Consider the following 25,231-nt stretch of genomic DNA (forward strand, 5'->3'; position numbering starts at 1 on the left):
TCCTCTTTTTCAAAACTGATGTGCTGAGAACGATCCGAAGCCAATTTCCCTGTAAATCTGCTTTGTTCATAAAGTCGGGCTGAAAGTGTTTGCTCCTGCCCATAGCTCGGTGGTTACACATAATAATTCATTATCCAAATAAGATGGTTTAATGCTAAATTAAGTGGGGGGGAGGGGCGAAGAGGAGAGTGCTGGTGTGGATTCCCCAGTTCCCGCTTCTCACCCAGCGCTTGTGCTGGAGCCTCCAGTAGAGCAAACCCTGCCGACGCGTCCAGCCTGGCGCACGGGATGCCCGAGGGCTGGCCCTGTCCCGCTCCTCCACGACCCGACCCTCTCGCCTGCATCCGCAGCGCGGCTCCAAGGGCCCTCGTGCCCTGCGCCCCGCGCTGACAGAGGTAACTCGTGTCGGGGATGGCTCGGAACCTGCTGTCGGGGCGGGGGTTGGGACTGCCGTGCTAGAATCGGGTGCGTGACCTGGATAGGCTGGAGAGCTGGGCAGAGAGGAACCTGATGAGGTTCAACAAGGGCAAGTGCAGGGTCCTGCACCTGGGGAGGAACAACCTCATGCACCAGTACAGGCTTGGGGTGGACCTGCTGGAGAGCAGCTCTGCGGAGAGGGACCTGGGTGTCCTGGTGGACGACAGGTTAACTATGAGCCAGCAGTGTGCCCTGGCTGCCAAGAAGGCCAATGGGATCCTGGGGTGCATCAAGAAGAGTGTGGCCAGCAGGACAAGGGAGGTTCTCCTTCCCCTCTACACTGCCCTGGTGAGGCCTCATCTGGAGTACTGTGTCCAGTTCTGGGCTCCCCAGTTCAAGAAGGATGAAGAGCTACTGGAGAGAGTCCAGCGGAGGGCTACAAGGATGGTGAGGGGACTGGAGCATCTCCACTACGAGGAGAGGTTGAGGGAACTGGGCTTGTTCAGCCTGGAGAAGAGAAGGCTGCGAGGGGACCTTAGAAATGCCTGCAAATATCTGAAGGGTGGGTGTCAGGAGGATGGGGCCAAGCTCTTTTCAGTGGTGCCCAGTGACAGGACAAGGGGCAACGGGCACAAACTGAGGCACAGGAAGTTCCGTCTGAACATGAGGAAGAACTTCTTCCCTCTGAGGGTGACGGAGCACTGGAACAGGCTGCCCAGGGAGGTTGTGGAGTCTCCTTCTCTGGAGATATTCAAGACCCGCCTGGACAAGGTCCTGTGCAGCCTGCTGTAGGTGACCCTGCTTCGGCGGGGGGGTTGGACTAGATGACCCACAGAGGGCCCTTCCAACCACTACTATTCTGTGATTCTGTGATTTCCAGGCGCAGGGCTTCAGCTGTGCCCGGGGATGGACATCCAGGTGATGGGAGCGTGCCCCGGATGGCTTCTCCCTCGGTATTACCGAGTTTCTGCAGTACAGCACTGCTAAGGACAGGCTCTGAGCAAAGCCCTTTCCAGTGTTATCTCTTAAAAAGTAGAATTTCTTCCTTTCTGAGATGCTGTCTTTGACACCCCGCAGAGAGCGGTGTGAGATTTAGGACTGCTTCAAGGGTTTCTCCTTCAGCAGCAGGCGTTACCACGGCTTCCTACTGCCTCTCCATCAGCTGCCAGCAGCGTCACGCGTGTGCGGTGTGTAAATGCGTACGGTTCGGGTTGCATCGTCAGGGCATGCGACGTCCCGAGGAGCTGGTGTGGCCGGGATGAATCCGTTCCGCGGAGCCGGCTGGAGTGCAGACATCTCTCCCCCCGGTGTGGTGGCTGGATCGCGCCTTTGCGCATCACAGACTCCGAAGGATCGCGCTGTCGGGAGCTGTGCTGTTCCCAGTTTCTGTGGCACGCTGCGCTGTGAGCTGTGTTATTGCTTCGAGATGCTTTAAAAAACAATAAAAATCCCACGTTAGAAAACGTCACCTTACACATCTGGCCTCAAAAAGCAGTGCTGGTACCAGGCTAACGGGGCAGGTCATATTTAGAGCTGTAAAGCCTGGAAAGGATCAAAGTGACATGCTGCTTTGCCTTAAAACCTGGGTTTTTTGAGGCAGAACATCAAGTATTGAGAGACGTGTGTGTGGGTAGAGACAGCAGGCGACTCGCAGCACAACTGCTGCTTTACTTTGGAGGGACCACATGAGCTCAGACCTGAACGGTGATGTTTGAACGGTCACAAGGAGGATCTGCCATAACAATCCTTTTATTTAATGCTTCAGTCAGTGGCTCCAGCACTTCTCTTGCCACCCAGCTCGAGCCTAATTGCGCTGTAGCCGGCTCTCGGGCAGCTCCGAGGCAGCTCCATGGTGTCCTTCAGGCACGCTGCAGCAACCTGCCTCTTGTTGGGAGTTCACCGGGGAGTGCCTGCCATGAGACGCCTTCAGCAGCTCCGCGGTGTGCGGCCGACAGCTGGTGCTGAGAGAAAAAACAAAGAGCGTTTTCTTCATGCGACGCTCACCGGTTTGATGAGTAGTTGGCAACAGGCGCTTCACGGGATGGTGTTTTTACACATGTAGGCATGGGGAAAAGTTTCTCCAGTATCCTCCTGGAGAAGCTGGCTGCCCATGGTTTGGATGGGTGTACTCTGCACTGGGTAAAGAACTGGCTGGATGGCCGAGCCCAGAGAGCGGTGGTGAATGGAGTTAGATCCAGCTGGTGGCCGGTCACGAGTGGTGTTCCCCAGGGCTCAGTTTTGGGTCCGGTCTTGTTTAACATCTTTATCAATGATCTGGATGAGGGGATTGAGTTTGCAGAGGACACCAAGCTGGGCGGGAGTGTCGATCTGCTGGAGGGTAGGAAGGCTCTGCAGAGGGATCTGGGCAGGCTGCATCGATGGGACGAGGCCAGCTGTATGAGGTTCAACAAGGCCAAATGCCGGGTCCTGCACTTTGGTCACAACAACCCCATGCAACGCTCCAGGCTTGGGGAAGAGTGGCTGGAAAGCTGCCCAGCAGAAAAGGACCTGGAGTAGTGGTCAACAGCCGGCTGAGCATGAGCCAGCAGCGTGTCCAGGTGGCCAAGAAGGCCAAAGGCATCCTGGCTTGGATCAGGAATGGTGTGGCCAGCAGGAGTAGGGAGGGGATCGTGCCCCTGTACTGGGCACTGGTGAGGCCACACCTCGAGTGCTGTGCTCAGCTCTGGGCCCCTCACTACAAGCAGGACATGGAGGGGCTGGAGCGTGTCCAGAGAAGGGCAGCGAGGCTGGGGAGGGGTCTGGAGAACAAGTCTGATGGGGAGCGGCTGAGGGAGCTGGGGCTGCTCAGTCTGGAGAAGAGGAGGCTGAGGGGAGACCTTATCACTTTCTACAGCTACTTGAAAGGAGGGTGTAGTGAGGGGGGTGTTGGTCTCTTCTCCCAGGTAACGAGCGATAGGACAAGAGGCAATGGCCTCAAGTTGCATCAGGGGAGGTTTAGACTGGATATTTGGAAAAATTTCTGTACTGAAAGAGTGGTCAGGGACTGGACCAGGCTGCCCAGGGCAGTGGTGGAGTCCCCGTCCCTGGAGGAGTTCAAAAAATGTGTGGATGTGGCACTTGAGGACATGGTTTAGCAGGCATGGTGGGGTTGGGGTGATGGCTGGACCTGATGATCTTAGAGGTCTTTTCCAACCTAGGTTTCTATGATTCTGAGTTTTGTTTGCAGAGCCCCTTGCCAGCTCCCCGCAGTCTGCGGCTTGAACGGGTGATGAGGGGGACGCTTACGCTCTTGCATTGCAGCTGGTTTCCTTCGAGGGTTTCGTTTCGCTGCAGCGCTGCGAGGTGAATGCAATCCCGATGATACAAAACTGGAGTAGGAGAAGCCCAAACAGCACCTGCTGCTTCCACCTTCCGATCGCACCCGACGCTGCGCTCTGCCTCGAAGGTGTGTGAGCTTTGTTTTCCTTGGCCATTTTTTTTCACTCCTAGGGACAGGTGCGGTAGAAGGAGCCCCAGTTATACGCCGAGCATGGGGAACAGCCAGGTCTTCCTCCGGGAACAGAAAGCTCCTGAAATGCTGAAACTTTATAGGAGCATCGTTTTCTAAACTGCCCACCTCTGCTTGGATCCCCGAGGACCTGGAGAAAACCAGCGCCGCCTGCTCTCAGACTGCTCAGCAGCCAGGGTTTAGAAGCAGCGTGCTGGTTTGCTCTTTAGAAGGTGGAACTGAACAGAGTGTAAGCTTGGGTTTGAAGCAGCGTTACGGCAGCATTACTGCCGTGCGTCTGACACCGAACCCAAGCTAGTCCCTGCTCCCCGCTCGTGCAACCGCAGTCCGGTTTGGTCGAATATTTGGGAATAGTTTTTTCCCCCTTGATTGTCCCCTTTTCTGCCCTCTGGAAGCTCCCTCTCCAGATGAACCGTGGTGGTGCCAGTCGGCTGGCAGAGCCGGGTGTTCGTATGCCGGAGGAGAAGGAGCCACACAAACAGGGGACCTGCGCAGCTTGCAGTGGTGGTCTGGCTTTGAAGCCGGTGGGATGCGGTGCCCGACACGGCAGCGTCTCGGATCCAGCGTGTTCTGCCATGGACCTCGGTGCGAGGGCACTGCGGGCCGCTCCGCGCTGAGAGGGCTGAAAATGGCAGATGGTGCGGCTTCGCTTGATGGGTTCTCGTCCTTCTTCTGGGGTTTGAGTGGCCACTGCAGTTTGGGCCTCTGTCTGCATGGTGAAACTCTTCTTCTGGCCTTGGCGTGTCCGTCCGTCTGTCTGCTCTGCTGGCCTGGGCTTCCCTGCGGTGGCAGAGAACAGCATCCGAGGGGAGGCAGCTTCTGCCATGGGCGTCCTGCCTCTGCTCGTCCCATCCCTGCTCTGTGCCATCTTTATGCAAACACACAGAGCTCCCCAGAGCTCGTGGAACAAAGGGACAGTTTGGTTTGCTTCCCAATTCTCTCTTTTTTCTTTTTTTCTTTATTTTCCCACCCCAAATCACACGGTAGAACCGGGCAGGGAGGGGACTGGGGCGAGGAGTGCTTTGAGATAGATCTCCTCAGCGCAAGACACCTGAGAGGTGGGAGATGAAGGCAGAAAGGAAAGCGGCTGATGCTCCGATTCCGTTAAACCCCCTTGGCATAAAAGCACAACCTGCGCTTCCCCGTGTTCCTTGGCGGCAGCCGCCTCTCCGTACGCAGCTCCGTGCTCGGAGCCCAGCTAGCAGCTCGGCCGGGCGAGCGGTGTGGTGGGCGTGCAGGGCGCGCTCGTCTCGGAAGACTCGTCCGTGGCGGAGGTGCCCGGCGGGTTTCAGAAAGGCAATGCGCCTTTTCCTCTGGAGACGCTGCCCACCTTGCTGCTGTTGCGTGGATTCGTTTCTTCTCCAGCGTTTCTCGCAAAGAAGGACTCCAGTGGCTGGCAGCGAACAAAACCAACAGCAACAACAAAGATCCCTCATGATCATATTTACTGGTGACCTACTTAAAATCCGCTTTCCTCTTCCTCATTTAGTGTGTGTGCTAAAACGCTGGCTGGCTGGCAGCCTCCGAGGAATTGCTAGCGGAATGATAATGAATGCAAAATGTGGCCCGGCAGTTGTTTAACGACGCTTGCTGGAAAGACGTGTGTTATTTTTATTTATTGCATCACTTAGGCTTTTTTTTTTCCTCCCCACTTGTGATGTGTTATTCCTGTTTTTGGTCACGCTGCTCAGAAGCCTTGGTGTTCTGATTGCAGGCAGTGCTGTTGTTTGAAGAGATGCCATTAAATTACGGGATGCCTTTGTCTTTTGATTTTTTTTTAATTTTGTTTTTTGGTTTTTTTGAGGAAATGAGTCTGCTGGCTCTCGCCTGGAGAGCCTGAGCTGTGTTGTCAAAGGCCTGTGTTGAGCATCAGTTTTGTTCTGGTGAAAATGATCCAACAAAGGTGATTATTTAACAAATGCTTTACACCTACTCCGCCACAGAGTTATTGTAAACGGCTTTGCAGTCCAGGGTGGAAAGTCATCAGCGTTGAGCAGATTGTGCCTCTCAAGTTTTCGGCTCCCTAGTTTTCCTCTTTACAGCTTCATTGAGGGGACGGCTCGGGTGTTCCTGCTTGCTCACCCAGACACCAGACCGGTGCTGTTAGACACAAAACCCGTAGTTGTACTGGCACACGCATGTGTCTGTGTGGATACCGTGATTAAACTGTCTGTTTTGGGTACTGGTGGTTGAATGCAGACAGGGTGTGGATAAATGCATCCTGCCTCTACAAAGAAGATGAGCAGGGCGGTGTAGGCATCCGCCGCAACCCGTGCGTGAGGGCTCACACCCGGAGTGTTCGTTTCCAGCGACTCAAGAGGCCTTCAGTCGCGTGACGCATGCCACGTGTTCGTACCAGTCCAAGTTCCTTTATCTAGCGTCGAAACAGAATTTCTAAGCAGGTGTGTAGAAACACAATGTGAAAAAAAAATTGCCACTGGGTGGCTTCTGCGTTTCGTGGCGCCCGATAACTGCGTTGCTGGAGCGAAGCCCTGCTGTCTTCAGGCGTCTGGAACAAACTCAGCTGCTCGCGGGCCGGACAGGACGTGAAAATAACCCCTAGCGCAAAAGCGTTTGGTGAGAAAACAAGAACTATGCGGCGTGTTTGAGATGCTGAGGGAGTGCTTGCCATCTCCTCGCAGACAGTTCTGGGTTACTGCTGCGTGCTGCAGTCGCAGGGTAGGACGGTGCCTCTGTGTTGTCCCTACAGGAGGTGACACTAATAATGGCAGGGGGGGAGAAGAGGTAATTAGCTCCGCTGTACTGGTAAAACCACTCAGTATCTATGGAAATTAATGCAGTTTCTGGCCGCAGGGCTCTAGCTTAATATTAGACTGTAAGTAATGTTTTGTCCTCTTTTAAGTAGTAAGGAGGAGCTGGTCAGGATGGAGCCTAAACAGGAGAACAGTTCCATGCTGTTGGAGTTGCTGACTGCTGATTCAGGAGGAGGAACCTCATCTCCTGGTGCAACTCCTTAGTCAGCCGCTGCCTGTGGCTGTTGTGCCCTGTCCTTTGGGTGGAATAACTTCTGCGTGATGCCGGCTCTTCATAAAGTGAGTTAGAAGCCTTTGGAGTGGGTGTTGCTGCCTCATTAGGGAAATTGGGATGCATGTGCCTGTTGTCAGGCACGAAGAGCATGGCATGATAGTCCGCACCGCTCTTCCCTGTCGTGCTTCCAAACCAGTAGGGAATAAATAGGGACTGACTGGAAGAGCTGCCAAGAAAAGTTCCTGCCACAAAACGTGGCTCACTGGAAGGAGGAAAAACCAAGATTACAGTGAGGAATATTGTCTGCCTGGGTCTGTGGCCACAGGAGTTAATCTGGGCAGATTAAATGGAGTATTTAAAAGCATACAGAGCAAGCAGGTGGAAGCAAACAGCTTTAGTGTTGTTGACCAGAGAGTCTTTGTTACAACCCGTGGGCTTTTAACGTATACCATCTTCATACGTACCAAGTGACCTTACGGTGCGTAGGCTCGAATGGCTGATTTCACCTTAAAATGCACATAGGGCGTGTTCCTCGTTAAGGAGCATGGATCAGCAGTAGGGTCTTATCTCCTTATCTTCCTTAATTTCACTTAATCTCCCAGAGCCTGTGATATAAATTAATATCCCTAGTCCACAGGGTGCCTTGCATAAAGCATTTTTACATATAAATGGCACAATATATCCTGTAACAGCGATGTGATTCATGGGCTATTACATGTTAAATCTTAGGTGGAAGCCAGCTAACTAATTTATACAAAGTAATTAGATTCTGAATTAAATGCATAAAAGATTCCCCCCCCCTTCTTGCTTTTCCTTGTGTGAACTCAGAAGATGAGCTGATACTGGAGATGGGGAAGGTGTTCCTGCTCCGTTGCCCCGTGCTGGTACCTGCTAGGCAGGCTAAGGGCGGATTTATGGAGCTGGCTCCGTCCTGACGCTGCCCGGCTGGGACTGCTCGCCGGCCGAGCTCCCTTCCAGCAGTGACTGGTTTGCCGTTGGGCCTCAGGGCGACTGTTCCTTCTCACAGAAATATGTTATCTTTGGGTTTGCATAGATTGCTTTGGCAGTGTAAGATGTTTCACTGATGTGCAGGTAGAGGACAGCCAAAAGCTATGAAATAAAGCCCCCGTCCATGCTCTTCTACGCCCTCAGCCCACCGCCGCCCCATCCCCTGGAGCTCTCCTTTGCTCATCTCGCCGTGGAGGTGCCGGTCAGAGGAGAGTTCCAACATCTGAGCCGAGGGTCCTGCGGGACCTTGGCTGATGCCATCTCTGCTCCTGGAAGAAGGATGCTCCCACCGAGCTGCCGGTGACTGCGCTCCGTCACCGCTGAGCTGCACCAGCTCGTGGCCAGGTTGGTGTGAGCCGTCACCTCCGCCCTGCACACGCACTGGAAGCTGAGCCCACGCTGAAGATGGCTTCAGACCAGGCTACGTCCCCCAGCCTGGGTTTGCAGATTGGAGTCCTCTGGCTGCTTTGGGCTTGCAGAGAGGCTGCTGGCTGGGAAGGCTGAGCTTTCACCACCAGTGACCGCCTGTGAGAGAGGGGTCAGCTGTGTTGTACGCTGGGATATTTAGTATTTGGAGTCGGTAACGCAGGCACTTAACCCCCAGTGCTATCTTGTCCTAACTGCAGCTTCAAAAACTCCAGAGCAGTCTCCCCAGCCAGCCAGCCTGGCTATATTTAGCTTGGTTTCCCAGGGAAACGTGGTTTTATGTGGCTGCTGTATCCTCAGATTTGACAGTGAGGGAGAGAGGTAGCAAAGATCGTTCTCTCTGAAGTTATGTGAGAAGCACTCCTTTTGATTAAAGAGACAAGCTCCAAAATCTCTGCGCAGCCAAAGGCAGGGGAGTTCAGCCGTCCTCCATCCCGCCGGGCAGGTGCTGCCTCGCTGTGCTTCGCCAGCCCGCCAAGAAAAAGCACTGTCACCGCGTCGAAATGCACAGCTGGATGTGAGGGAAGGGTGCTGAGGGACAAGGCAGCGGCGTAAGGAGTGCGAGCCGTGTTTTGTTGGGGTTTTTATTTTTTAGGAAGGCAGGCCGTAGCCATTGCTCTGCTCATAGAGCATCGTGCTTGACGGTTTTAATGGAAGGATAAACGATGCTTTTGGGGTGCCCTCCACCATGTGCAGGGTATCGCAGCATCTGCTGAATGGATCCTTTTGGGTTATTTTAATGCAGAAAAGGTGAAAGGACAGATATTTTGGTGCCTGAACCCAGTGACCCTGGGCTGCTGCAAACTGTTCAGCTACAGAGATAGACACGCAAGCACTGCGGGGACTTGGCGTTAGCATCCAGATCCAAGCAGTGACACTTCCTCCCAGGAACTTTTGAAGAGGGTAAAATGAGTGAGTAAAACACTTAATCATAGATTTGTCACATCAGCAGCCAGCGCATGTTCTGTTTTGCTGTGCTGAGCGAGCCAGTTTGAGGGTGATACGGGAGAGGAGCTGCTGTTTTCTGGTGTTAGTCAACATCAGGTGCGTCCCCACTGCAGGCACACGCTGTCGTGTCTCGACTCGAGCGTGAAGTGGGGTTTTAAAGTAGACGGAGCTAGTAGACAGGAGTGGAATTAATTTGCCTAAGCAGAGGTGTTCAGTGCCATTTTTAAATGTCTTGTGGTATGTCAGGAGTCTGCGCAGGGCTGGTGGATGGGACACAGGACCTGAAGGAGACTTGTGGCACTAGAAGCCTGTGTTTGGGACCTTCATTCCACCATCCGTCTTCAAATCTGCGCAGAAGACATCTCTGACGCTTTTAACTGATACTGCTTTGGGACAAGTGGGATAGGGGTGCCATTTCCCAAAGCGTTCATCACCTACTGATATTTGCTGTAGTTTTACACTTGCAGTTTGGAGACATGTTTACCCAGCTGCTGGACTGGGCTGAGTTTGGCTCAGACTGGAATTAATTTGCTTTATAATAAGGATGTACATGAAGACTTTTGAATGCTAATAGTTCTCTTGTGCCTCTCCTACAGTTCCACTGGTACTGTGTCTTGCAAATCGGCCAGGAGAAACCGTGAAGGACAGGACAAAGGAACAGGACACATGTGGATGAGCTCAGAACAGGGCAGGAAAAACAACCTGGAGGGAGTACACTTAAAAGAAAGCTTGGACTAGTCCAGTCCTGATACCTCAGTGTGACTAAAGCGGGACTGCAGTGCCCAGCTTAACTCCACGCTGTACTCGGGTACGCATTTTGCAAACAGTAGATGTTAGGGATAAGTCGCGTCGTGCTTGACAGTGAAGAACAAGGATCTCCCACTGGTGTGAAGACACCTACTGCAGCTGGAGGTTGAGTAGCTGAGTAACTGCACGGGCAATGGTTAGTGCTGATGACTCTTGGTGCTGGGGGCTTCAACTTTGCTTTTCTTGCGTGCATGCGAAGCTGAAAAGGAGTGCTGCTGGTGGTGGCAGCTCGGCAGGAAAATCTGCCTCTCCGGTCAGCCCGCGGCACCGGTGTGCTGGGGTCTGCGGGACCCGCCGGGGAGGCGAGGAAGGGTGAGCTGGGGCTGGAGGGCACGAGGCGTCGGGAGCCCTGGCGTGTGCGTACGAGGAGCGGCAGGGCTTGTTTAAATGCTGGGTTAGGGAGCCATGGGACACACAAGAGGAGAGGGGAGAGGTGTGTGTTTGCTGTGGCTGTGCCCAGTCTGAGACAGAGCCGGGAGCTGCTGCCATCCCTGCCTGCAGGCGGTGTTGGTGGGTGCAGGGTGTGAGAAGCCTTGATGCAGATAATGAGGTGAACAAGGCAGGGTCATCACGGTTACTCCTGTCTAGGCTGTTGCCACATATTTACTTTAAATAAAATGGAAGTGCTTTTGTATTTCTGAAATTTAAGATACCTGGTGACTAATGACTTGGAAGTTACACCCCACACTCTGTTATCACCTCTTTTAGCTGTGACTGCCAGGCCTGAGCTGCTTCTCATCCTCCCACCTGGCTGTGAGCGTGCTACAGCCACCGAGCACATCTCCCCTTCCCGGCCTGGCTGGTCCTTACCCCTGTGCCGACGTGTAATGCTGTACTGCGCTGACGTGTGGCAGAGGGAGCACAGGGGATGGAGCCACTTGTAAAGTGGTTGGAGATGTGTGGCTTTAGAGATGTTAAAATTGTAAGCCTCCAATATTTCATCTTCAGAGCCAAGTCGTGGAAATGTAAATGCAGGTGCTTGTGCTCCCGGCAGTTTATGGGTGCACCCATAAATCAGGGCGTTTGCTGCCAATTTGAACCATTTCCCTTGCCCACGGGATTAGAGGTGTGTTTTGTTCCTATTTACGTTGAGAAAAATAGCAAAATTAGTGAATGTTATCTGCACGCAGAGGAAGTTAGCGCTGGTGGCTCGGTGTTTCTAAACTCCCCAGGGCTCTGGATTCGTGGTGCAGGGTAGGCTGCTCGTGCAAGCCGTCTGTCCGTTATGATCACACATCTTCTGCAGCTGACAGCGATGTTGCTGTATGCTGGTAGGTACAGCTAGATAGAGTGCGAGATGGCAGGATGGCCAGCGCGACCTAGTTTTTGGGTTTGGTGGTTTATTTGTTTTTTTAAAAGACTTACTAAAAGAGATAACTGTCAACTGAGCTTCGAAGAGATGCTCTATTTGCAGATTTTGTTCCCTGACAAGCCAGCTTCCGTTGGGTTTGGTTACAGAATTCAGCCAAATTCAGCTCAACACAAACTCGACTGCGGATTGAAAGGAAATTTGTAAGAAGTTCAGTGAGGTCCATTGCAGAGTTCACCCAGTGGTTTTCTTCCTATATGTGTAAATCAGCTTAAAGCCTTTGTCCAGAGGAGGAACCTGAAGTGCTGGTGTGTGTTACACGTTGCTAAGGTGGCTGGTGCCAAGGGCTGACCACTTGCGTTCGGCCCAGCTGCAGGCATTTCTGTAGCGAAACCCGGGATCCTGTACTGCGCTTGCACAGTTTCTGGGCTTTCATCTGTGGTGACTGGTGTTTTCCTTCGTTACTGCTGCTGGGGAGGTTACTGGGCGGCTCTGGGACAGCCCCCAGATGGGGACACGCAGAAGCCCGGCAGATACCCGAGTGAGCCAAGCCGTGGAGCGCCGGAGCTGGGGCTCGGCCGTCGGGGTCTGCTTACTCAGGGAGCCTTGGATGCTTGGAAAGGAATTCAGTTCTAGCTTTAAAGCTTATTAGCTCAGAACAAAGATATCTCCAGTCCTGGGTCAGAGAGGGTTTATGAATAATAAGGAGAGAAGGGATTAAGATGCAAGCCTGAAAAAGGCACGTTACAGGTTAACCTTGCATTTGTGTTTTACTTACGGAGGCTGTGCTTTTTAACAGAGGCCAGCAGTGGAACAGATAGAACCAGGTTGCCTAAGGATTGGGTCCTTCTCTTCTAAATACCACCCCTGTTGGCATAGCAGCGGATTCCTCCTCCCTCTGCTTGTCTTCCCACGGCAGCCTCCCAGGCAGGAGACGGCACGTTACGCGGCCAGCACAGAGAAATACAGGTGCTTGCTTGACAGCAGCCAGCAAAAAGGACATGGAAGGGCTGAGTTTGACTTGCCTTTCCATCAGTGAGGTATTTATATGGATATCTCTGGCAGTGAATTTTTCATTTCTTTTATTGACTAGTCTGCTCTCCGTCAGACTTGGGGGCGGAGTGGGGACGGACAGATGGACAGGCAGCCTGGTTGTACCAGCAAAGGCAACCAGGCTGAAGTGCGCCTTGTGTTTCAAAAGACGAAATTGTATTTCCTCTTTCACTCCCAAGCCACTAAAATATCAAACCTCAGCGGAGGGGAGTTCGGGAAGGAAAAGGTTAAACAAACAACAGCTTTTTGGTTTTTTTACCAAGAGCTTATTTTTAATTGTAAACTTTCAGGGGAAAGTTCTTGACTTTCCTCTGCACTTCTAAAAGGTCAGGTCCCCTCCCAAGTGGTCCTCGGTGCGAATCTCCACTACAGAGTCCTGCTTCCAGTCTGAGCCTTCGCCAGCCCAGCTGTAGCTGCCCACGTGTGCTCTGCACCCGGTTGTACCCTCGCCCTTCAGGGCAACCTCGTGGTAAATTGCCATGGGTCAGACTGAATTCCTGCCTGTTAGGTCTTGGGCTGCCACATAATTTTCTCTCTCCTTCGAATACGCCATCACTCACAGCACGCTGCTCTCCGTTTCTCAGCGCGGTGATCTGACCGGACCTGGGGACCTGGGCATCCAGGCTGGGATTTCAAATGACTTCGCAGGTAGAAATGTCGGGGGAGATGGAGGGCTGAAGCGGTGTGGAGTGCAGGGGAGCTGCTGGGAAGGGGACAGCATCCACCTCTCTGAATGCTTTGTGCCCTTTCTCTATGAGGACAACTGTCTTGAACATCACATGTCGCTCCCCCATGCCAAAAAGCTGTGCCAGGACAGCTGTGCCTATATAAAAAGTATTTTTTCAGCACCACGTCAGTCCCTTTGTGCATCCTCCCACCTCTTGCTGGCAGGTATTCCTGGGAAGGTTTGTATTTAGTCTAAGCCTCGCTGAACTGAATGCACTGGGGTTGCACTGGGTTAGCTAAATAGGTTTAATTAAAACGGAGTTCCTTTGTGTCTAGACAGGTTGTGAATGCGGGTGGGTTTCATCGTGTAGCCCGTCAGTGGAGGATCCTCAGCCGTAGCTTTGCCTGGGATGACGACGCACTCCCTGGCCCCGGCTCACTCGAGGTGTGCCGTGCTTTCCCCAGACGCTACTGAAAGAGGGCTAATGGGCTCTGTTTCATCTGAGGCTCTGTCATCCTCCTGGTTTCCTTTCCAGCAGACTCAGAACTGCTTTTTCAAGGTACTTGCCCAGCTGGAATATCCCTAAATATACATAAAGTCCCAAGTCACGTATTCACAGATTCCCATAAGCGAAGCACATCAGAATGTTTAAGCAAGGGCTGTATAAATTTTTAAACAAAGGTAACAAGCCATGGAAGAGGGGGTAGGTGATGAAATGGAGGTGAGGAAAGAAGCAAATTAGATCCCTGATGTGTAGCTGCCCTTTCTCCAGCTTCTGAGGCATCCTCACTGCTAATGAGTTTGATTGCTTTGGCTGTGTCAGCTGAAACACCTTTTGCTGCCGGTGCCAGCGGGCGTTGTCGCTGTTGATGGCAGCGAGGACTGGGAAGAGACGGGGTTGTTTTCAGACCACAGGTGTGTACGTGTGATTATGCGTAGCAGTGTCTGCTGAATTTTCCAAGTCATGAATTTCAAAATGAAAAATACAGAGGTTTATTCTGCAGAGCAGTCAAAAGGCAAAAGGCTTTATCCAGCCACATTCTCCCTTCATGCCCCCGTCTCGCTGGCACCCCCGAGCCAGTGGCCGTTTGTCATAGGGAGTGACCCGCACCCAGCCTTCATCCTGCGACCCGGTAGCAGGAGGTCGTGCCAAGCGATGCTTGCCTGTCTCGGACTGGAAGACCAGTGCCTGACTCCATTCCTTTTCCCAAGATGCAGGACAGGTTTACCATCAGCTTGGGTTCCTGCTGGTCTGTGTCACCCAGTTTATACCGGATGGGCAGGAGGACAACGTTACAGGGAGGAATTTCCTTCACAACCACGGTGCGCAGTGCCTGGCTGTGGCTTGCCATGCGTGCTCTGAGATACGGAGCAGTAGGGCCATTTCTCAAATTATTCAGAAGATACTTTCAAACAGCTGTTGATCTTACCCTATGTTGTAGGTAATGATACAGAATGTAGTAACTCTGTGAATTAAACTCACAAGCTCTTTTCTAAGGAAAGAAGAGGGGATGCAAAGGCAAATGCCTGGAACGCCGGGTTTGTGCGAGGCTCCCGGTGTTGGCAGCCTCTCCAGCAGACCGACGTGGGGTCAGCACTCCTGAAGTTCTGCTCTGCTCGGCCTCGTGTAGGCTGGGAAATTCTGACATCATCGGCTCGGCTCTCTCCAGCTCGCCCGGGACTCTTCTCCCTTTCGGCATCCCTGGGAGGTTGGTTGCCAATGATGTGTTACTGCGTCTCCTGCCCGAGTTCAAAGAAATTGGGTTAATGAGCAGAAAGCAGCGAGCAGCAAGTCAGCCATCAAATTATGTTGGCGCTTGTTTGCTAGCTACTGAATTTCCCACTTCATCCGTCTTTGATCCTTGTGATGCAGGCAATTAAATACAGCAGCGACAAACATAGAAAAAAACTATGGTGCGCTTACAAGCTAAATCTAGTCCTTTTGTGGTGTTCAGATGAGGCTGGAAACTGTATGAGAAGGGGGGGGAGACCCAAAATTAGTGGAAAATCTTTTCTCTGGGAAAACAAGCTGGACATGAAGAAAGGCTGTAATATCTTAAAATCCTCAGGTACTTCAGCAGGCTTGGAAAGAGTCAGCAGCACGGACTGTCAGAGGAGCAGCGGCGCGGGAGAGCTGCTCGGAAGGACAGCGAAATCAGAAGTGATTGCGACTGACGGCTGCGGCTCTCACGGTGCTGAGCGAGATCCTGAGCTGGGGCTCGTGCAAGATGCTGCTTTGGTCTGGAAGAACAGGATCAGGGAAGCGGCATCGGAGCCCGCTGCTAGAAAAAGGAGCTCCTCTCGACTGCTGCTGTGGCATCGTGCGGGTGATGGCGTAGGCCTTTGGAACAGAAAAGGGATGCTCTCTCCATCTGTTGCTGGAGTAACATGCGTGATGGTACAGACCTGACCCACGAATCCATCGTTTGCTTTCAAGGTGTTTAAATATTCACTCGCAGAGCTTCCTCTACCAGGAACGGGGAGAGAGGCACAAATATATCGGGGAGTTTCAGGCCAGCATCCTCCAGCAAGCTGCCCTGCAGCAGTTCTGCGCAGGCTGTGAGCAGCACCGGGCTGCGAGGTTGGCCCCGGGAGTGTTTAGCCAAGGAGTGCCAAAAATCGCTGTACGCAGAAAAAGCCGGGGTGCCGAGGCTGCTGTCAGCGTGAGACGCGCTGCCCTTGCTGACAGGCTGCCTTCCAGCTCCCGCGTCTGCCGTGGAAAGGGCTTCCACCCGGCCGCGGAAAGTAACGCGTTAAAGCTGCGCCACGTCGAATTTTAAAACGCGCTTCTAAAGAGAAACATCTGACGAACTGCTGGTGGGATGTTTTCATTTCGAGCTGCTGACAGCATCCACATCCTGTGTTTGGCTTTGGTGCGTGTTGTCAGCTGAGCTCGAGAGAGTAGGAATTAGAGGTCAAGGTCTGACTGAAAGTAAGAATTATGATGGAGGGCATCTTAATTTCAACGCCTGACTTTATTCTTTTTCAGCATTATTAAAAAAATTCAGGGAGCTTGTGGAGTCGAGCGCATCCTGTAAGTGCGTGTGTTGGGAAAACATATTTCTGCAAAGAAAGGCTGTTGTGTTCTCCCATGACTCAGGCGTGGTGATTTAGAGCGCAAATAGAAATGATACAGCAGAGAGAGGATGTTTCCTTGGTAAGGAAGGTGACGGTGGGGGCGTGCTGCCGCTTCATATCCTTGCATGTTAAAGTATAAAATTTTTAGCTTATGCAAATGTTTCACTTCCTCCTCGTATGGCAGCGGTAACTTAACTGATCCCAGCACCGGAGATGATAACTATCATAAACTCTTCTGGTCTAGTCAACAAGATGCTGGCGTTTACTTGAACGCTATTAATAATCTTAACTGGCAAGGATCTTCATTTGTAAAATGGTATAATATTAGTTATGTCTTGTGTTTGTAATGGGCCGGTTATCAGAACGTGCAGATGGGGCTGGCTCTTCATATTTGGGATTGAATCATCTCTGCAGCCTTGACTCAGCTCAGCATGGAGACAGAAGCTGGGCTGCGCAGACGCTGGCGAAGGAGCCACTGCCGTCCTGCCCGCAGTCTGCCTGTCCTGCCTGCACTCTGCCTGTCCTGCCTGCAGTCTGCCTGTCCTGCCCGCGGTCTGCCTGTCCTGCCTGCAGTCTGCCTGTCCTGCCCGCGGTCTGCCTGTCCTGCCCGCAGTCTGCCTGTCCTGCCTGCGGTCTGCCTGTCCTGCCCACGGTCTGCCTGTCCTGCCCGCAGTCTGCCTGTCCTGCCCGCGGTCTGCCTGTCCTGCCCGCGGTCTGCCTGTCCTGCCTGCAGTCTGCCTGTCCTGCCTGCAGTCTGCCCGTCCTGCCCGCGGTCTGCCTGTCCTGCCCGCGGTCTGCCTGTCCTGCCCGCGGTCTGTCCTGCCTGCGGTCTGCCTGTCCTGCCCGCAGTCTGCCTGTCCTGCCCGTGGTCTGTCCTGCCTGCGGTCTGCCTGTCCTGCCTGCAGTCTGCCTGTCCTGCCTGCAGTCTGCCTGTCCTGCCCGCGGTCTGCCTGTCCTGCCCGCGGTCTGCCTGTCCTGCCCGCGGTCTGTCCTGCCTGCAGTCTGCCTGTCCTGCCCATGGTCTGTCCTGCCTGCGGTCTGCCTGTCCTGCCCGCAGTCTGCCTGTCCTGCCCGTGGTCTGTCCTGCCTGCGGTCTGCCTGTCCTGCCTGCAGTCTGCCTGTCCTGCCTGCGGTCTGCCTGTCCTACCTGCAGTCTGCCTGTCCTACCTGCAGTCTGCCCGTCCTGCCCGCAGTCTGCCCGTCCTGCCTGCGGTCTGCCTGTCCTGCCTGCGGTCTGCCTGTCCTGCCCGCAGTCTGCCTGTCGCCGTCACCTCTCCAGCGTAAGCAGGACAGCTTTTGTCCTTCCCACCTGTCTGCAGGGATGTGTTGGTATGTCCCGTGCATCCCACTGCAGTCCTCGGTGTGCTCAGTTTAATTTAGAGGAGTGTGAATCAAGGTACCCTTCAGTGTAAATACAAATTCAAACTGTGGTTTGGTTTTTTTTAAAAAAAATCTCAATATTGCAGACTATTTTAATCAGCTTTATTAACTCTGCAAACACAGGAGTTCACTCCCTGCCAGTTAAACCGTGGAAAAGAATATTTTTCTCCAGCTGGCCCGGTGGGTCGGGCGGCTGCTGCCTGCCTCGGGCACGATCCCCATCGCCTTGGCCCACCCCAGGAGGGGAGCAGCCCCCTGGCATCGCCCGCCCAGCGCCGCGGGGAGAGGACACGAGGCCGAGGAAAGCGGTGCCTCGCAAGCATCTCCTTGCCACGCAGCCGGAGCATCTTTTGTTTCAGCCTTTCTAGGAAACAGCTGGAGCAGAGCCAGCGAGGGAGGGAGGGCAAGGGCGGCGGGGCGGCCGGGGTGGGAATACTGGGGTGCACAGGGGCTCCCCCGGCAAAGAGGAGTGCAAAATGGCGATCCTTTGTACGCCGGACGGCACGCGGCGGCGCGGGCTGCCCGCGCTTGATTAGGGGTGACAGTAATTTCGGGGCCAACGAGGTCCCCTGAGCGGGGGACGGTTACCATGGCTACAGCAGCAGCATCTCAGCCACTCGCTGTCACAGCCGCCTTGGTGATTTAATGAGTTCATTACCAAATCCTCAGAAATAATAATAATGGTAGGAAGATGGCTCGGCGGCGGTGGGGCTCACGAGGCCCCTGGCCGGTGGCGGAGGGGCTGCGTGGTCGCTGCTGCCCGTTTCTCCGCGTGGGAGCCGCGCTCGGGTTCGCCGGAGCGGGGATGGGGAGGAGGAGGAGGGCAGCGGAGGTAAGCCGCCTGCGTCCTCCTGGGCTGGAAGGGAGCGCGTTTGCTCTTATTTTTAGCACCGTGTGCTTCGGTGCGGCGTGCTGGAGAGAAACCCTGAGCATCAGAATTACTCAGTGCGCTGAAAACTCCCCCTCATCATCTGCAGCTGCAGCGAGCTGACGGAGGCTCTGCAGACCGTACAGAAACGGGGAAATAGCACCAAAAAGCCTGTTTCTCACCAGTACCATGAATTGGGTTGTTTCTTTCGCAGTGTGTGATTTAACAGCAAAAGTCATCTTGCTTCTCAGACTGCGGCCAAGCTTTAGCCATGGCTGTAAGTCTGTGCACACCGTATGGTATGATATGATATGATATGTACGGAGTCATTGTCCATGCTGAGCCTTACCGTGGGGTTAACGTGTCCTTTCCAGTTATTGTAATGGTTTTCTCCCTTCCCTTCCTGTAATATTTTCTCTCCCTTTCTGAGCTAGAGCAGGAGAGACAAATCTATTTCTGCATATATAAAGGTTAAATTTTTAAAGGTAACTAAATGTTTTAACACATGGAGACAATAACGCCATCCTGTTAAAAATAAGCAAACTCCTCCGCCGTAGTTATGGGGCAATTACAGAAAAAATACATCCACTGGAGCACTCAGCTGCCATTTAAAAGTAAAATGAAAATTTAGTTCTGTTTGGCTGGTTTGACAAGATTTATTGAAATGTTTCATTATGCGGCAGGTTCAAGAAAACCTCTCTCCAAAGTACACATACAATTTAGAAAATGAAAGCCTGAAGTTTATTATTAGAAGGTGGGTTGGATTTTGTAGGGCTCCTGCAAGAACATACATCATCTTGTACATTTTGGATATTTTTGCTGAAGCTATTAAACTCTTGGCATACAAACCTGTTATTAAAACAGTGATTTAGGCTACGACAGGATAAATACTTTGAAGTCTGTTTAATGGACTTAGTTCATTCAGAATTCAGTCTCGGGCCTGAGACTGAAAAGAATTTAATTCACAATTTTTCCCTTCTGCGTGTTTGCGTGTGCCCGCTGCTGGAACGCCGGGGAGCGCTGGGCAGGGGTCCCCGCGGGGCGGTCTCGCGCCAGCCCTGCCCGCAGCCCGGCAGGGTCGCAGCCCCTCGCAGCAGTGGGGCCAGCGGGTTGCAGTGCCAGAGTATTTCTCTTTTTTGCTTGCATTAGAAGCTTCGAGGGAGAAATGTTTCACTTCCCCCGTTGCTTCCGTGGCATCTCGTTCTGCGTCGTACTCTTGTTGTGGAAATGCAGAGTGTTCTCCCACTTCCCTCATATTACATCTGCGCTGAAGGTCTCGCTCGAGAAAGAGATGTGAGCTCTGTGTCCACGTTTGTGTTCGGCTAGTATGTCTACCAAGGCGAAGATGCTGCTCAGATATAAACTGAGATCTGTTTTTATCCAGTCCACATTACATTTTTACTGTCCCGTTGTATTTTTTTTCCCCTCCTGTTCACGTTCCCGTGTCTGCGTTATTTTCACGTCTGATGGCAGATACGCCCCGTGCTTTGCAGGCCTGGAAAAATGCTGGGTTTTTCATTAGGTGATTTGCTCTGTCCCTGCAATTAACTTGGCGTGTTTGATCTGACCTGCCAGTGAAGCTGCGTGCAGAGATGAAAGCGGGTGGCGTGCGTGCTGGAAGAGACGGGGTGCGCGTCGGGTGCATCATCGCCCCTCTCCGGAACACCGGCAGGCGCGAGTCTGAGCGCGTCGCGTGTCGGCGTGGGGAGACACAGTACAGGTCGTGCTGGTCGGACTGGGCTGCCTCAATCCATAGCCACGGTCGCCTTTCGGATAGGCCAGCGCCAGGGAGCGGCTCTTGGGGGAAGGCACTTCCCCAGCAAAGTTTCCTGTGCTGCCAGAGGTTATCCGAAATTCTCGTTTTTGGGTTTTTTCTCCTCTTTCAGACAGTGCTCAGGTTGTCCCCCATCACTGTGACCTCTTTGCATTATTGGTGTACTGGGCTTTGGATTTTTTTTTTTTTTTCCCCAAAAGGATTTTGGTAGGGCTGTGCCTGTGTGCTCCAGCTGCTTCGGAGCATCCTTCCCGGCGTGGGCCTGGGGTTTGTCTGCCTCCCGCCAGCGCCCCTTGCAGCGGTGCTGCCCGTGACTCTCCCGAGGCCACGGCCAGCATGGGGTGAGCCCTCAAGGTTTACCTGTACGTGCAGAACACCAGGAGTCATCCCGACGTGTTGCAGAGCGGAATGACCCCTTTGAGTAAACCCCCAAAGAGAAGGTTTTGAGAGATCTGTGGCCAAAATCTGTTTGGTTCCCGGCCTCTGGCTTAGGTAGAGTAGATCTCAAGAGCACACAGTAGATTATTTCACCTTGGGTGTTTGGCCGTTTGCTTGGCGATATCTTGCATGAACGTGTAAAAATGATTCAATGTCCATTTGTTGATGCAGACTGAAGGTCAGCCGGCCAAACCAGGATCCTGAACTTCCCAGAGGAAGTCCGTTTGCACTCCCCCCTTCCCCAAAATACCTCGTGTAGGAGCTGGGGCAGTGCAGTGCTCAGAGCTGGTATCGGTCAGGCAGGTAAGCAGAGACTGACATTTATTTCCTATTGTTGGTTTTAAATTTCTGAGGGAGAGAAGAACAGAGTGTTCCATGTGTAGACAAAGGTGCGTGCAGGATGCCCCCGTGGAGTTTGCTTTGGCAGGGTTGGCTTTGCCACCTGGCGTGGATCAAGGTCTGATGTTTTCTTTTCCTCTTCCCTTGTGAAATGCAAACCCACGTGGGCGATCGCTGATACCCGCAGGGTAATCCCGCAGGGAGCTGCAGCCCAGGAGGTCAGCACAGAGAGAACAACCTTGGCTCTTGGAATTTGAGCTGGTTGTTTGAACTGAAGCGTAATATGGTGTATAGGTTCTCTGCGTTAATTTGATAAATATTAATTGCCAGCATCAAACAAAAAGATGGGATCATGTAGAGACCCCCTTTATAATCCCCCAGCATTAGGAAAGGCGTGTCGAGGAAGTGCTTTCTTCAGTGTCTTCATAAATTCCAATTTCTTGGGTGACTGAGTGGTAATGTAAACTAAAATACAGCAAGACTTCCAGGTAGAGCCGTGAGCTTGGCGAGCGGGGCCTGACAGCGCAATCAGTGCAGAAACTTCCCTGCAAATTGGGAGTGAAAAGGAGAAAAATCAACTGGCCGTGGGTGGCGTGAGGTCTGGGGGCTTTTTGTTCCTGCCGCTGCTGCTCTTTTCAAACAAATGTTAATACTCTGATGTTAGACTTCTGGTGTTGCCACTACGAGCTATTCCTTCAGCATCCCGACCCCGAAAAGTAGGTATGTGTTGGGGCCACTTGAGGAGCGTCTGGGGCTGGAGGAGGGTTTGCTGTAAGCTTGGCTGTGAAGCTGCGTGTTGGAAAAACCTCTCCAGACTCCTTCGCCTCCAGAGTTACAACCGTGGATGCCTGGGTTGCTTCAGGACCGCGCTTTCACAGTTTTAATTTTCAGCTAAATTCTTTTCTTTGGAGTTATCGGCTTCTTTTTTATCAGATTTCTTCTACGTAAAAATCAGAAGAAAAAATGGAGGCGGCCCCATAGCCAGCAAAGGCGCAAATCGGCAGCGGGAGAAAGCGGCTGAATCCCCATCGCAGGCCCCCAGCCCCAGAGAAGTTGTGGCTGCCCAAGCCCTGGAAGTATTTCACAGCTGGCTGTCGTGTGGTATCTGCAGGGAAAATCTGCTCCTGGACCACGTTGAAAAGACCCTTGCTGAGATGCTGAAGGCTGCTGGAGGTCCATGCCCTAGGTTGTGGTGTCTTGGTGCGGGTTGCTTGCTGTAGCCATTGGGTTCAAGCGCACTACTCGTGCCTCGCAGCACGGGGTGGTGTTCAGATTTGGTAAATTGAGGGACGGGGAGGTGATTCAGAGAGTGCAGGCACTGAGGTCATGGACTGGGAAACAAACACTTCCCATCTTTCAAGCAAAGCTCTTCAGCTTAGTTGGTCTCTGTGAATGTCCTCTGCTGAAGCGTTTGCTCCTTCAAAAGCTGAAGCACAGATAATGCCTTTAGAAACCAGCATAAGGGTTCCTGACTCATTCCAAGGCCGATTTCTTTGGAAACTCTAAACCTGCTTGAGTTGGGGCTTGTAAAGACAAGAGGGAATCTCTTGGGGCTCTCCGGACGCAATCCTGAAGAGTTCTCCAGGATCGCAGAAGGACGTTAAGTAGAATTTACACCCCATCTCCTTGAAACATTGTGCTATGCACAAGGATAAAACCAGAGTGATGCTGCTAACAAAACTGGAGGAAGTTAAACGCAGTAGCCAGTCTGGTACCTTTAGAGAGAGAGAATTCTGTGAAGATGCGTGGTTTGGCAAGTCCCTGATAATCTTCTTCAAAGAGAAATGGTGGCAGGTCATTTAGATCTGTGATCTCTCAAACCAGCAATCCGCCTTTATAGCGTGATGCTCCTGCAACTTCAGGATGCCAAAAAAGGTCTTCTGACAATCTGACCAAGGAAATTCTGTGTATTGATGAGAGGGAGGATTTCTGGAGCAGACTATTTACTCACAGGAATGAGACATTCCTTAGAGTGGTGGTACTCGCTTCTGCTGTCCGTAGTTTAACGTAGAAAATTATATGCTGGAAATGTTTTCAGAAACCTACAAGAATGACTTAAAATGCAGAAAAACAGACTGCAGTTAGCACTTGATAAGGTCAATCTATCAGTTTGTAGAAGATTAGTTTCAGAGTTGGGTTGACTGTTATCTATAAATACTAGACAAAAACATTTCCCTCGTTATATGGAATATCTAGCGCAATTTCTTTACGGCCATTGACACAAAGTCTTGAAATCAGAAGAACAGCCTTGGTCATGTCTGAAATGAGACATTCTTGTTTCATTTCTCAGTCTTCCAGTCTCAGACCCATCCAGTATCCCAGTCTGACCTGTGCTGCTGATGGAGAGGGGACAGGGAATGCCAGACAGTCCTGCAGCGGTGATAATCTCCCTGCTGAACCTTGGGGCAAAACTGCAGAGGGATCTTTTCAGGTCGTTGAGATGAGATCTGCCTGGTGGTGTTCTGAGAGACGGTGACAAAGGAAAGGTCTTTGAAGTTGTCAGGAGGTGGCCTGGCTCTGGAGCAGACCCGGGGGCAGGAGAGGCTGGGCGATGGGGAGCCTCCAGGTCCCAGGAGACCACGGCTGGCAGGCCTCCAGCAATATGCATATTTGTCGTGTTTGTGGCTCCCTTCCTCTTTGTCCTGATAATCCGCTGGGATAACCTTGGCCATCGGCACTCTCAGCTGAAGAGCTGCTGCCTTCGTTGGACAGTAATTAACTGCTGCAGTCTCTGAAGCTACCAAGCGTTTCCAAAGGGCTTAGGAGAAGCCACCTTCTTCCACTTGCTCCGCCACCAGCTCTCTGCAAAGACCTTGGCAGGGAGCTCTAAAACCAGCAAAAAAACCCTCCAGTTGTGCCAGGCGGGGCTGTGCTCGCCGCCTGCCTAGCTGGCCAGTGCCACCCAGAAGCTGAAGTGTTTTTCAGGAGATCAGTCGGAAAAGTGGAATTTCTTCTGGAAACGTCACGTGTCCAGCACCCTTGATGGAGGTCTAGGAAAGGTTTGTTCATCTGCAATTGGGCTGGAGTCCAAATCTGGCCCTGCCGAGTCTGGTGATCTGCAGTCTTCACGGGAAGGAGTATCGCGGGGGATGAAATGGAAGGAAGGCCTAGGCAGGGTGAGCAAAGCGATGCTGGTGTTACTTACACGAGTGCTGTGGTCACCAACAATGAGGGTTTTGTGCCAGCCGCTGCCGCGCACAAAGAGGAGCCCTGGCCCCGATGATGACAACAAACTGGCTGGTGCTCACTGCCAGGGAACAGCAAATCTCCTCTGAAAAGGGAATTTGCCAGCGTCCGGGTACAAAGAGTCTCCACTTCTCCTTAAACCGTAATATCCTTATTTTCAAATATTTGTCTTGTCAATCTGCTCTTTAGCAGATCCGCAGCTTTCGTAAGGGCTGTCTCAAATGCCGTGTGTCACTCGGTCAGGGCTGGCCAGGAAACCGGGCACACCACCAGCGCGCAAAGGCGGCGGTGCCTTGGCTGCCATGCTTGGGTGCGAGCTCAGGCTCTGGGCAGTGCCGGGTGGGACGGGGTCAGGAGGCAGCCTTGGCCTGCGAGAAAGAGAAGAGCACGACCTGTCTGGGACAAAACCCAGCGAAGCTGCGTTAAAAAAAATCCCTCTGGTTTGCCTTTGAAAATGGAGCTGATGGAGAAGAGCTGTCGCTGCAGCAGGAGAGGCAGGAGCGTCGGGTGGGAGCAGGAGGCTGGTGGAGCTTCGGGTCATCTGTGGAGGACAGGGAGAAGATGGTCTGTTGTTTTTTCTCCAGCACTGTGTGAGTGGTTTCGAGTGAGCTGAGCGTGAGCAGAGGGCAAGTTGCTCCATGCTGGCGTCCGTCGGTTGACCAACGCTCATCAGAATGGCGGGGGTGGAGAACAGGGGGTGGTAGCCCCACGGTGTGCCTGGCCCGTGGCCCATCGCTCCTCTCCCCACGCCCTGTCCACTCTCGCCCACCTCCCCACCATCCCACAGCGCTCCTGGCTTTTTGCTATCCGCTGCTCCTTTCTCGTGCTGTCCAAGAACTGCATTTGCTCTTTTTCTTTAAAAACCATCGTTATGTGAGCGTGGTGCTGCGCTCACCTTCCGCGGGCGTCACAGCAGATTCACCTGAGCAGCACCAGAGCCCTGCAGAGGCCCTGCCCTGGCTTTGTGTCTGGTTTCATTTTCACTTGATGAAGAAGCTACTTGAGCTAAACCAAGCTGCTGTTCAGCCACATCGCCAGCTCCGCTTTATCGCTTTTCAAAACAGATTTTGGCTGCG

The 25,231-nt window shown here is 52.8% G+C and overlaps 1 protein-coding gene across 3 annotated transcripts in view; it reads left to right on the plus strand.

The window, feature by feature from the left end:
• Nucleotides 1-25,231, plus strand: part of MYO1D (myosin ID) — a 170,349-nt gene that overhangs the window by 117,690 nt on the left and 27,428 nt on the right. Inside the window, exon 22 of one of the 3 annotated variants that reach the window (XM_075443753.1) lies at nucleotides 15,162-16,241. The exons of the other annotated variants lie outside the window; for them this stretch is intronic. Coding sequence (XP_075299868.1) covers nucleotides 15,162-15,267 — 106 coding nt within the window. The 3' untranslated portion in view covers nucleotides 15,268-16,241. Of the gene's footprint in view, nucleotides 1-15,161; nucleotides 16,242-25,231 lie in introns of those variants that run through there. 3 annotated transcript variants of the gene reach the window in all.

Source organism: Opisthocomus hoazin, chromosome 26 (genome assembly GCF_030867145.1).
Source record: "Opisthocomus hoazin isolate bOpiHoa1 chromosome 26, bOpiHoa1.hap1, whole genome shotgun sequence".
NCBI classification, from domain to species: domain Eukaryota; kingdom Metazoa; phylum Chordata; class Aves; order Opisthocomiformes; family Opisthocomidae; genus Opisthocomus; species Opisthocomus hoazin.